Genomic DNA, 11,737 nt, shown 5'->3' with positions numbered 1-11,737 from the left:
GGGGGGGGGGGGGGGGGCAAGAGACTGGCGGAGTCCGATCTGGGCGTACTTAGAACAAGGTGAACTCCCGGCTGACAAATGGGCAGCTAGAAAACTTAAAATTGTCAGTACGCGGTATGGCGTCTATAACGGAGCACTCTTGCGCCGGAGTACAGCAGGTCCCTATCTAACGTGTGTCGCTGGTGAGGAGCCCGCGGCCTTGATGCGAGCTGTTCACGAAGGTCCCAATGGAAATCACTCGGGAGGGCAAACTCTGGCCTTCAAAATCAAAAGACAAGGATATTTTTGGCCTACTATGGTTGCCGACTGCGAGAAGTATTCCCGAACTTGTGAGAAGTGTCAAAAGCATGCTCTGTCAATCTACCAGCCTACCGAACTCCTGTCTTCCGTGTCTGCACCTTACCCGTTCATGAGGTGGTCTATGGATATCATTGGCCCTTTGCATCGGGGACTAGGAGGAGTTCAGTACGTACTTGCTCTTACTGATTACTTTTCTAAGTGGGTGGAGACAGCAGCTTATGCTAAGGTGACAAGTGAAGAGGTAGAACAGTTCGTACTAAAAAGCATAATCTACCGGTACGGCGTTCCACACGAAATCGTCACTGACAATGGCCCGCAGTTCATCTCTTCACAGTTCGAAGGATTCTGTGCGAAATGGAAAATATGGCTTAACAAGTCAACTCCTCGTTACCCGCCCAACAATCTCTTGCACTGCGTCGAAGATGAGCCGTCTCTCCTGAGCTGCGGCTCTGGAGGCGCATTTTCCTTTGAGGTATTGCTGCTTTTCCAGCAGGGAGAAGATGTCGGACTCCTGTGGAAGGCAATGGGAAGCTCGGAGGATATCAGAGATGTATACATATTCAGAGTCTAACGATGATGAGAATGAGAAGGAGCCACCCCAAGATTCGTCTTCCGATTCTGTCATAAGATAAGGTAAGAAGAGGCTCAGTAACAGTTAGTTAGAGACTTAGTTAGCGCCACATCTTAATATATATATATATAGAGAGAGTTAGTAAGTACCAGCACCGAAATCAAGGCTGCGTTTCATGACGGGGGATGGGGAAGAGTCTTCATGGTAAAGTGAGGCGTCAAGAACCGAGACGGGGCTCGGCTGTGAGTCTTCTGCGGCCTCAGCAGCTCCCATCTCGGCAATGCTGTGGAGTAGCTTGTCGCATCTCTCCAATAAAGTTTTGCCTTGTCTGTTATAATCATCAACCTTCCACATCTGCACGATGGATCAATTAGAAGAGCATGTAAAAAGCTTAAACTACTCGAGCGAGCAAGGATAGGATTAGGAGGACGGTTCTGCTTTACCTCTTGAGAGGATATAGTCCTCCTGGAAGAAGACTTGGAGCGTTCTGTTAGGAGAGGTTGGGGTCTCTGCCAAGGGAATGGAGAGACTCTCCGCTGCTCCTTGAGCGTTGGTCTCGCCGTCCTATTAGATTTAGGTGGACTCTTGAGGCTCGGTGTGACGGGTCTAGATCTGAAGCCAGAGGGGGACCTAGCTGATACATCATTAATGTGGTTGTGGATACGGGTGTGATGATGTTTGTTAGAGCTAGAAGAGTGCAAGAGTCCTTTGAGCCTGAGAGCTTGGAGAAGTTGCTTCAAGGTTTCGAGATCGTTTGGGGGAGCTTGGAATCCGCTGATTTTGGAGACTCTGTCCGGAGGGAAGAAATCACCGGAATCGAAGAAAGGCTTACGGCGTACAGCTGAGGAGGGAGGCGGAGGAGTTGGTCTGGCCGGATCTTCGGGAGCCTTGACGACATCATGGAAGTCGAAAAATGTGTAGTCTCTGGAGAGCCTGGACTCATCAATGGCAATACTCAAAGGGTGCTCGTCGCATAATAGCTCGGGCGTATCTTCCAAAAGGTTAGAAAATGCAGAAGGGTCAGCTCTTTGAGACCTCTTCGTCAGCTTTCTCTTCGTCAGCTCGCAAAAGCCCGAGCTCGGCCTCGCTGTCCTGGATCTCCCCCCTGGAGATTTCTTCAATCAGCATCCGATTAGCCCTAATCTCGGCAGCTCGGATCTTGGCTGGAGCAAGCTTCTCTCTTTCCTCAAAGTGGACCTTCACTTCCTCGATCAACGGACGGAGAGTTCGCCTCATTGCTTGTCTCTCTCCCTCCGCACTCTCTCGATCTCGCAGCTGTTGCTGGCTTCCAGAAGCTCGTTGCAGAGTACGACCTCGTGCAATTTATCCTTAGCCGCCTTTTCATTCTCCGCTGCCTCATAGTAAAGATCGCCCGCCTTCTTCAATTTATTTCGGAGGTCCTCATTGGCAACCCCAAGGTCCAGCACCTCCACCTCAGCTCGGGAGACTTGGGAGGCAACTGTTGTAATCACTTCGGAAGGAGAATTTTAGTTTCAGTTCTCACACATACAATGTTTGAAGACTCTCTGCTTGCATCTAAACAGTAAAGTTTCATTCCTTTTTTTCCAGTTTCTTTTCTTGTCTGAATAGTGCTTCTTCTTCTTCCTACTCTCTGTTTCTTCCTAATTCCATCATTGATGTGTTATGCAGAGCAAGTTCTTTGTCCAGATTCTCTCAGACCAAAGACGTTAAACTCTCACAGGTTCAGTTTCCTTGAAACCAATGAAAGAGTTTCCATTAACTTGCTCCTCAAGCTGTCAAAGCTGTCAATTCACCTTAGTTTTCTACTCATTTCCTCTTTACTTCTTCAAAAACTTTACTTCTTATGACTCCGTTTTCCCTGAAAATATAGCCAAAGATTACTAAAGTGATCAACGGTCTTGATTCCCCCAAGAAGAGCAAGTTTAACCTTTACAGATTCGAACTCGAGCACGATGTGAGTAGCTTCACTCACCTCTCTTTTAATCATATCCAGAAATCTGTAAAAATTTGTTACAGCTCAGACTCTGTTACGGTCTGAAACAGGTGCAGCGGTTAAGAGATCAATTACAGAAGGAAACTGCACTACGCGCTCTATTGTTGAAGGCTTCTGATCAAAGCCATAAAATTGAGCTGTCTCACGCATCTTCTCTTCCACGTAGCGTATGTTTCTCCAACTTGTCCTAAGTTCTAAGCTTGCGACGTTCAGAGATAAAAGCTTGAACCTTGTGAATGTTCCTATAAAACCCGCAGGTTCAAGAACTTCTCTCCAATATCGCAGCTATGGAAGCGACGGTCTCTAAGCTCGAACAAGAGATCATGTCTTTGCATTTCTTGCTGATTCAAGAGCGAAATGAGAGAAAACTCGCCGAGTATAACCTCACGCATTCTCTATCTCCACCCGTATGTTAATCGAATTCTTCTGTATGTTAAATATTTTGCCTCATGAGATTGGCTCTGATTACAATATTGTTGCCCAGAATGCTATAGCCTATAGATTTGGTTAGACTTTCCGAAAAGAACGAAACTTTACGCCGTAAGGATCACAAAGGACAACCTAGAAGCAAACTGGCAAAGTCCTTGCAGAGAGTTGATAATGCTAATGAACTATCCAAGGAGATGATTAGATGCATGAGGAACATATTTGTGTCTCTAGGAGAGACATCTGCAGGATCCAAATCCTCACAAGAGACTACCAGTTTTTCTTCTCGTGAGAATCCTACATCATCGTCATCAACATCGTGGTGGTCTCCTTCAGAATACTCACGGATCTCCAAGTGGGCACAGAGTCCACGGATCGATATTCAGAAGAACTCAGATGTTTTAGCAACAGAGAGCAATGCATTTGATCCTTATAGAGTCCAAGGAAAGCTGAGCTGGGCTGACATAGGGAGTTACAGATCTGCAACTGAAGTGGCTTCAATGTCTGTTGAGGAGAAGAGGCTCGGATATGCTTCAGATGAGTTATGGAGATTCAGGTATTAACACATTTTAAGCATCTTCAGAGATTCAGTTAGGGTCCTTGGAATTTGACATACTCTTATCTTATGTGCTATTTTTATTACAGGAACCTCGTCGAAAGACTTGCCAGAGTAAATCCAACAGAACTAAGCCACAACGAGAAGCTCGCCTTCTGGATCAACATATACAATGCCTTGATCATGCATGTAATAATGTCTTCGGAATTTTCGCTAAACTTCAATTTGCAGATACAAAACTTACATTTTCCTGGTTGTCTGATTCAGGCATACTTAGCTTACGGCGTACCAGAAACCGACGTAAAGCTCTTCTCCTTGATGCAAAAGGTTTGATCTCCTCCAAACATAAAACTACTGAACACTTACTGGTTTGATTCAGACAGAGGTTAATGTAAGTCTCTGATTTGGAGGTTCTATCAGGCTGCTTATACAGTTGGTGGGCATTCATACAACGCAGCAACGATCGAATACATGACTCTAAAGATGAACCCTCCTCTGCATCGACCTCAAATCGTACTAAACTCAGCTCAAACTTCTTTATTTTCTACAACTTCATATTCTATTCTATATCTCTTACCTAAACGTGGATATTCAGGCTCTGCTTCTCTCCATTCTCAAGCTGAAGGTATCAGAAGCACAGAGACAAGCAGAGATAGGCCCATCTGGTCATAATATTTATCCATGTCTGACTCTCTGACTACTACTTGCTACTAACACATACGAGAGTAACGTACACAAAAGTAGCCCACACATTTAAGTGAGTACTGAGTAGCAGCAATTTTGAATCAGAATTACAAAAAAACAGCTGATCGTGGCGCTTAACATTCAGTGTATATGAGTTGTTCTTATAGTCCCAAGTATATATGCACGGATGATGGATAAATCAACATTAACTCTCACACATATTAATTGATAATACTAAAAAAAACATAAAAAAAAATAAAAAGAAGCATAAATTAAGAACCCATCATCACTCTCTCATGTTTCCGTTGGACAGACATGGTAGGAGGTGGGGGTTCTGTTTCAGACATTTGAGGTCAGAGATTTAAGCCTAGTTTGTATCAGAAGAGCAGCCTCCTACGCAGCGAGTCGGACCTGTTAAGAAAAGCCAAATGGCGTATGGTTTCACCGATGAGATCTTTGAATACGAGCCGTTCGATGTCAAGAACCGCTTCTGACATGTCCACCTGACGATCTCGCCACCGGTCCTCTGATAGATCTCTTCCAAGGACACCGCACACGTATCCCACGAGGTCATCTTCCTCTGCCTCTGTCGACGACTTTGTCTTTCTGATCTTCTGATACTCGGACCAGATGACTTGCATCTTATCAGCCTCTGCCACCATCATCCACGGTGGCAACCTGCTTCTCCGCCCAACAATCTCTTGCACTGCGTCGAAGATGAGCCGTCTCTCCTGAGCTGCGGCTCTGGAGGCGCATTTTCCTTTGAGGTATTGCTGCTTTTCCAGCAGGGAGAAGATGTCGGACTCCTGTGGAAGGCAATGGGAAGCTCGGAGGATATCAGAGATGTATACATATTCAGAGTCTAACGATGATGAGAATGAGAAGGAGCCACCCCAAGATTCGTCTTCCGATTCTGTCATAAGATAAGGTAAGAAGAGGCTCAGTAACAGTTAGTTAGAGACTTAGTTAGCGCCACATCTTAATATATATATATATAGAGAGAGTTAGTAAGTACCAGCACCGAAATCAAGGCTGCGTTTCATGACGGGGGATGGGGAAGAGTCTTCATGGTAAAGTGAGGCGTCAAGAACCGAGACGGGGCTCGGCTGTGAGTCTTCTGCGGCCTCAGCAGCTCCCATCTCGGCAATGCTGTGGAGTAGCTTGTCGCATCTCTCCAATAAAGTTTTGCCTTGTCTGTTATAATCATCAACCTTCCACATCTGCACGATGGATCAATTAGAAGAGCATGTAAAAAGCTTAAACTACTCGAGCGAGCAAGGATAGGATTAGGAGGACGGTTCTGCTTTACCTCTTGAGAGGATATAGTCCTCCTGGAAGAAGACTTGGAGCGTTCTGTTAGGAGAGGTTGGGGTCTCTGCCAAGGGAATGGAGAGACTCTCCGCTGCTCCTTGAGCGTTGGTCTCGCCGTCCTATTAGATTTAGGTGGACTCTTGAGGCTCGGTGTGACGGGTCTAGATCTGAAGCCAGAGGGGGACCTAGCTGATACATCATTAATGTGGTTGTGGATACGGGTGTGATGATGTTTGTTAGAGCTAGAAGAGTGCAAGAGTCCTTTGAGCCTGAGAGCTTGGAGAAGTTGCTTCAAGGTTTCGAGATCGTTTGGGGGAGCTTGGAATCCGCTGATTTTGGAGACTCTGTCCGGAGGGAAGAAATCACCGGAATCGAAGAAAGGCTTACGGCGTACAGCTGAGGAGGGAGGCGGAGGAGTTGGTCTGGCCGGATCTTCGGGAGCCTTGACGACATCATGGAAGTCGAAAAATGTGTAGTCTCTGGAGAGCCTGGACTCGGAAGCAGATCTCTGGAGAGGTAGTTGTGGCGGCAATGGCTCCAATCCCATGAGGCGTGCAATCACGCTGGGGGAGGAGTCGGGTGGGATCGGTCTGGGTTTGAGGGAACCCTTGGCATCGAGGACGGCTCTGCTATCGAGGGAGAGGCGAGGAGCTTCTTTAGAGAACCTCCAGGGAGAGGAAGAGGACCGAGAGGAAGAAGAAGAAGAAGAAGAAGAAGGAGATCGTTCATCGGGGGCAGAGAGCGGCGGGGATCTGGTGAGAAGATGATGAGAATCAGGGGACGGAGAGAGGAGCAGGTCAGGGGTAGAATAGACACTCTTCTGATTCTTTCCGATATATCTTGATTTAAGAAGAGGGGAACTCCTCTCGGAGGCGGAGTAAGATTCAGGGCTCTGGAGAAATATATATATATAGATTAGATTACATACATAATATTATTAAGCTTTGGTTTGTTCGTAGTTTTAAGTGTTTAATTAATTATTATTATTGTTACGAGAAAAGAAAGAAAGAAAGAAAGAAGAGATTACTGACCGGCGGAGAGGAAGAGGAGGAGGAGGAGGAGAGACGCTTGGGAGAGAGGAGATGAGGCCGATCAAAGATGTTGAAGAAGCCGGCCATGCAACCGCCGATTTGTTTCTCGAGAACTTGCTCGTTCACGCCAATGCTCTTGTTGTTGTTGTTGTCCATCTTCTTCGCATTCTTCTTCTTCTTCTTCTTCTTGTTCCGGCGATTCCTGTTGTTGTTTGTTACCAAAACCAAAAAAAAAATGGAAAAAAACAATAGACAACACACTCTCTCTCTCTCTCTCTTTCTTCTTCACTCTCTCCCGCTTTTCGGTTCCTCTTTAAAGCACGACCCAAACTACTAATAAATAAACAAACCTTTTAGTATTATGTTAATGACTCTCTCTCTCTCTCTATTAAACTAAACCCATCTCACTCTCACTCTCTCTCGCAGACTCTCTTCTCTCATCATCAACGTCCTTGCCTTTTTTAATTAGTTTACTGACAATTTCTTTCTCTGCCTTCAATTTCCATATTTTATTTTAGTTGATGGCCGGAAAGAAAAGGTTTTTTAGTAAATTGCACACACAGATCATCACTCACCCAGTTCTTCTAGTCAAACATCATCATTTATTAGATTTCGTTTTTTTTTTGTTTCTTCTTATTTCTTTCGAGGCATGAGAGATCGTAACCTTCTTAAAAAAAATAGAAAGCCAGGTGGGAAAAATAAGTAAAGAGGTACGGAACGGAAGATGAGAGAATAAGTGGACCCCCACACAGTTGACCGACATTGACGTGGCACTTTCATAGATGATGATGAGACACAACAAGTATGACCGTTACCTCTCTCTCTCTCTTCCCAGGGCAAAGGCCATGCTCTTCTTTACTCAACTCTTTTTCTGGCCAGCCAATTGAGAGCGCTAACCCGGCCCTCTGCTCTGAGTTCCCATTCACAATCGCAAGACACTGTTATTTATTTATTTCTTTAGTCCCATTTCCTCCCATAGTACTCTAATGGATAGTCTAACGTGTATGTGAAGATACATCATGTATCTAGTAGTCTAGGGACATGTTTTTTTATCATCATTATGAGTTTCATCAAACAAGTTACTCGAGATTTACAACTTCAAAAGAGAGAGAGAGAGAGAGAGACAACGGCTATCTTACTTATCCTAGTCATTTTAATTATATAAAACCAACCAAAAATCATATACTAGTAGTAGTACTATTATTGTATTGTATTGCTTGCGAGAAAGCAAAAAGATAAATAAATTGAGGAGCGGGAAGAAGAGAAAAGGGTTTGGCTTTATGTGATTGTTGTGAGAGCATGTGACTGAGTCTCTCTCTCTCTCTCTCTATAATGCATCACGAGCTTAAGTGTTTTGAATCTCTACAATCAAATATTTTTATGTACTGTGCAGAGTCCTCTCTCTCTCTGACTACCAGATTTCCTGCACAATGTAACGTGCTTCCTCCGGCTGCTCTATCATATATATTTTTTCTTTCTATTCGACCAACCCCATTTCTATCTATCTGTTACTTTCTCCTTTCATTTTTTACCATACATACATTATGTATTTCATCTTGTGGGCTTACCAGTGAACGAACTCTCTAATGATGTCATCAGCTCTGATTTTGACCAATAAGATTAGTTGACAGATATTCAAAGGTTGTCAGAGTAGCAGTATTTGTTTATTCATCACTAAGTTGAGGAATATTTAGGAATGCATAAACTCTCTTTAGCAATATCCAAATAAACAACCCGTAAATGACTATTTTACTATGATTCTCTATAATTTTAAAAAGAGCCCTCACAATTGTTTTTTTCATTTTTTTTTTTTTTGTGACAATGTGGTACCCAAGAGAAAGAAAAAAAGAGCAAAAGGGGGTTCTACTTTTACAGACACCAAGAGGTAAGATTATCTGTAAAGATTGGAAGTACATAAGTGGAGAACAGTAATAAAGTGGTGGTGAACAATAAAAAGAGAAGAGAGGAGGAGGCATGTGCTCTGTGTTCCAATGATCTCTTATCTAAAAATAGGTGCGACAGCATTTCTGAACCTCGAGACTAGTGTGTGTGTGTGTGAATCTGAATATGGAGAGTGGATTTTTTTTTTTTTTTTGACGATCAAACCCCATATATTAAGTTATCGGAGATAACTCTCTTCGAGAGAGAGCCAATTCGGTACCGACGAGCTTACATGGGAAAAACAGAAACCTCGTGCTCTTGCACATTTCGCAAGTTTATCAGCACGGATATTATCCTCTCGGGAAATATATCTAATACTAAAATTAGCAAATCTATCTCTGAAATGAATAAAATCCTTCAATTCTGATGAAAAGGTCGGCCAATCCTCGATATTAGACGTCATCCTTAGGAGGTCTGAGCAATCCATAGCAAAAATAGCAAAAATAGCAAAAATAGCAAAAATATGGAGAGTGGATGTGGACAAAAAGTTACAAAAATATACAAAAGGGAGACACACTTAACGGTCTTCAAGGTATACCCACTTCCTCATTAGTCCCCAAAATATCATTATGCACATTCCATCGTCTTTCAACAAAATTTAGGAAAAGAAAACGAGAAGCTGAAACTCCCATTGCTCGCATGTCAGATTCAGATCTTTTACATACATATACATATATTGTTACGTACGTCCAACTAAGCCATTCTATGCCAATCCAGTGCTCATTAATCTGTACGCCTTTTTTTTTCTTTTTTTTTTTTAAAGATATCTTAGCAAGAAACTATATGTAACATTACTGTCTTGTAATCAAAGTATTAAGCATCTGCAGCCATCTCCTCCATTTGGTCCTTCAAACCACCGGTCCCATCCTAAGTTCAAAGGTCCAATGGTTCTGCCAGCCCGACAGCATTAGCCAGTTATTCCGAGTCAAAAAGAAAACTAGAGTTGCAAGGTTTAGAAGCACTCACAGTGGCAACAGAGGGTCGGGTTCTTTCTCGATGGCACAGAGAAGCCTGTGAATCAAGGCAATATCAGTTTGATCAGCAATCAACAGCAAAAGTTTCCAGTCAAATCCAGATAATAATAAACCTAGCTAGAGCAGCTAAGAAAGAACAGAGTTTCCCTTACTTACTCTTCACAGACGGTTGATACAATATCTGTCTTCTCGACCTCTACCAACTCTTTCTGGATACAATATACACAGTACATGAAATTTTTAAAAAAAAATATATATGGAAAGAAAGAGTTAAATAACGGTTAGTAGAAGCAAGCATAGGTGTAAAAGCGTCCAAGCACATCGTCTAAACTTTAACAGGGGCTGGATTGAAGTATATAGTAGAACACATAACCTTTATGAGATAAGTAATACTTGTACTACATCCCTCAGGATAAAAAAATAGTGGATCCATAAAGTTTCCATAGATTTGATTTTGAGCATAATAGAGTAAAGAAATCAGAATTGTACCCAAAAATATAAAAAAACGAGCAAGGTCTATGAAAAGCTCAGATTGGAACAGATCTGCTGCACATCTAATTAATTCACTCTCCATCAAAGAACTAATTTGCATTCAGCGGAAAACGAGAACTAATTTAAAACAATTTCTACCTAGTTTCCAGGAAAGAAGATACATAACATACACACAAGTGTCAAATACTCAATTATGGTCTCAATCAAGCAAAGAACACGCGAAAGGAGGAGGAGGAGGAAAGAGATGTAGTAAAAGTAATACCTCTAAGAAGACAAGTTCCTGTTGAACGCGAGCAAGGTCAGCAAGGATCCTGTGCTTGCCGCCGCCGAGAGAAACAGCGTCCTGCTCGTAAGCCGGCGTTTCCTCCATCTATCGATATCTATCTAAGCACTGGAATCACCGATTCGCATCGCAGATCTGACACACACAAGCCGAGAAAAGTATTCACTCCGTACAAGTTTGAATTGTCGTCGTCGTCGAAAGAAAGAAAGAATAGACTCTCTCTCTCTCTCTCTCTCTCAATTGACTCCTCTGATTCTGCTGCTGATGATTTCACTTTTCTCTTTTGCATTTTTTCTTTCTTCTCTCCAAAAATTCACGTGCTTTTTTTTGGGTTACATTGGTGGTATTAAAAAAACCCAAAAGGCCCAACCATTCTTATACATATGGGCCCATGAGCCGCAGCAAATGTGGGTGTGGTTAACGCAACAAACAACGTTACCTGTTGTAATAACGTTTTTAGTAAACAAAAGTGTGTCGGTGTATTGGAGTCATCACACACTGACCGACTCAGTTAAGATTAAGATTTAATAATAACGGTAACAAGAGAATTGGTGATAGTAGTACTACTACTAGTAGGATAAGCTTCGCTTCCTCTTCTTCTTCACCACCTAACTCACTCACCGGATCTGTCATCCATGGCTTCTTCGATGCTCAACGGGGCCATTACCTTCCCCAAGGGTTTAGCTTTCCCCGATTCCAGATCCATTCCTCGCCGGACCTTACTCTCCGTCTCCCGTACCACCGCCACACCCAGACTCTCGGTGGCAACTAGATGCAGCAGCGTCTCCTCCTCCTCCTCATCGCGGCCTTCGGCGCAACCGAGGTTCATCCAGCACAAAAAAGAGGCTTACTGGTTCTATAGGTTCTTATCCATTGCTTACGACCAAATCTTCAATCCACCGCATTATAACGAGGATATGAGGGACGAAGCTCTCGAGCCCGCCGATCTCAGCCATCCCGACATGCGCGTGGTCGATGTCGGCGGCGGCACTGGTTTCACTACTCTGGGGATCGTCAAGACTGTCAAAGCTAAGAATGTCACCATCCTGGACCAGTCCCCGCATCAGCTGGCAAAGGCAAAGCAGAAGGAGCCCTTGAAAGAATGCAAGATCATTGAGGGAGATGCTGAGGATCTCCCTTTCCCCACCGATTATGCCGATAGATACGTTTCTGCTGGAAGGTATGCACTATCC

At 43.6% G+C, this 11,737-nt stretch overlaps 4 protein-coding genes across 7 annotated transcripts in view; 2 read left to right on the top strand and 2 right to left on the bottom strand.

Moving 5' to 3' along the window:
• LOC104789860 lies at window positions 2,383-4,615 on the top strand. The gene is made up of 10 exons (XM_019245449.1): window positions 2,383-2,414; window positions 2,522-2,573; window positions 2,724-2,807; window positions 2,897-3,013; window positions 3,104-3,253; window positions 3,341-3,828; window positions 3,918-4,017; window positions 4,096-4,155; window positions 4,249-4,341; window positions 4,424-4,615. Exons 1-10 carry the CDS (start codon window positions 2,383-2,385, stop codon window positions 4,523-4,525), a joined length of 1,278 nt encoding a protein of 425 aa, XP_019100994.1. The 3' UTR covers window positions 4,526-4,615.
• On the bottom strand, window positions 4,708-7,498 carry LOC104788682. 2 transcript variants are annotated; one of them, XM_010514459.2, is made up of 4 exons: window positions 6,855-7,498; window positions 5,822-6,715; window positions 5,528-5,732; window positions 4,708-5,425 (listed from the first exon to the last, which is right to left on the bottom strand). In XM_010514459.2, exons 1-4 carry the CDS (start codon window positions 7,008-7,010, stop codon window positions 4,890-4,892), a joined length of 1,791 nt encoding a protein of 596 aa, XP_010512761.1. In that variant the 5' UTR covers window positions 7,011-7,498; the 3' UTR covers window positions 4,708-4,889. The 2 variants fall into 2 exon arrangements, with proteins under 2 accessions (XP_010512761.1, XP_010512762.1); XM_010514460.2 differs by having other exon boundaries at window positions 5,534-5,732.
• Window positions 9,160-10,821, bottom strand: LOC104788681 (guanine nucleotide-binding protein subunit gamma 1-like). Its single transcript, XM_010514458.2, has 4 exons — window positions 10,524-10,821; window positions 9,926-9,978; window positions 9,762-9,806; window positions 9,160-9,685 (listed from the first exon to the last, which is right to left on the bottom strand). The coding sequence occupies exons 1-4, from the start codon at window positions 10,629-10,631 to the stop codon at window positions 9,601-9,603; spliced, it is 291 nt and encodes a 96-aa protein (XP_010512760.1). The 5' UTR covers window positions 10,632-10,821; the 3' UTR covers window positions 9,160-9,600.
• Window positions 11,053-11,737, top strand: part of LOC104788680 (2-methyl-6-phytyl-1,4-hydroquinone methyltransferase, chloroplastic-like) — a 2,935-nt gene continuing 2,250 nt past the window's right edge. For 2 of the 3 annotated variants that reach the window (XM_019246226.1, XM_019246225.1), the window contains exon 1: window positions 11,071-11,544. In XM_019246226.1, coding sequence (XP_019101771.1) covers window positions 11,180-11,544 — 365 coding nt within the window. In that variant the 5' untranslated portion in view covers window positions 11,071-11,179. Of the gene's footprint in view, window positions 11,725-11,737 lie in introns of all 3 variants that reach the window. The other variant, XM_010514457.2, reaches the window with a different exon arrangement.

Source organism: Camelina sativa, chromosome 5 (genome assembly GCF_000633955.1).
Source record: "Camelina sativa cultivar DH55 chromosome 5, Cs, whole genome shotgun sequence".
In the NCBI taxonomy this organism is placed as follows: domain Eukaryota; kingdom Viridiplantae; phylum Streptophyta; class Magnoliopsida; order Brassicales; family Brassicaceae; genus Camelina; species Camelina sativa.
Note: the sequence above shows the minus strand (reverse complement) of the source record. Positions and strands in the feature narration are given on the sequence as shown.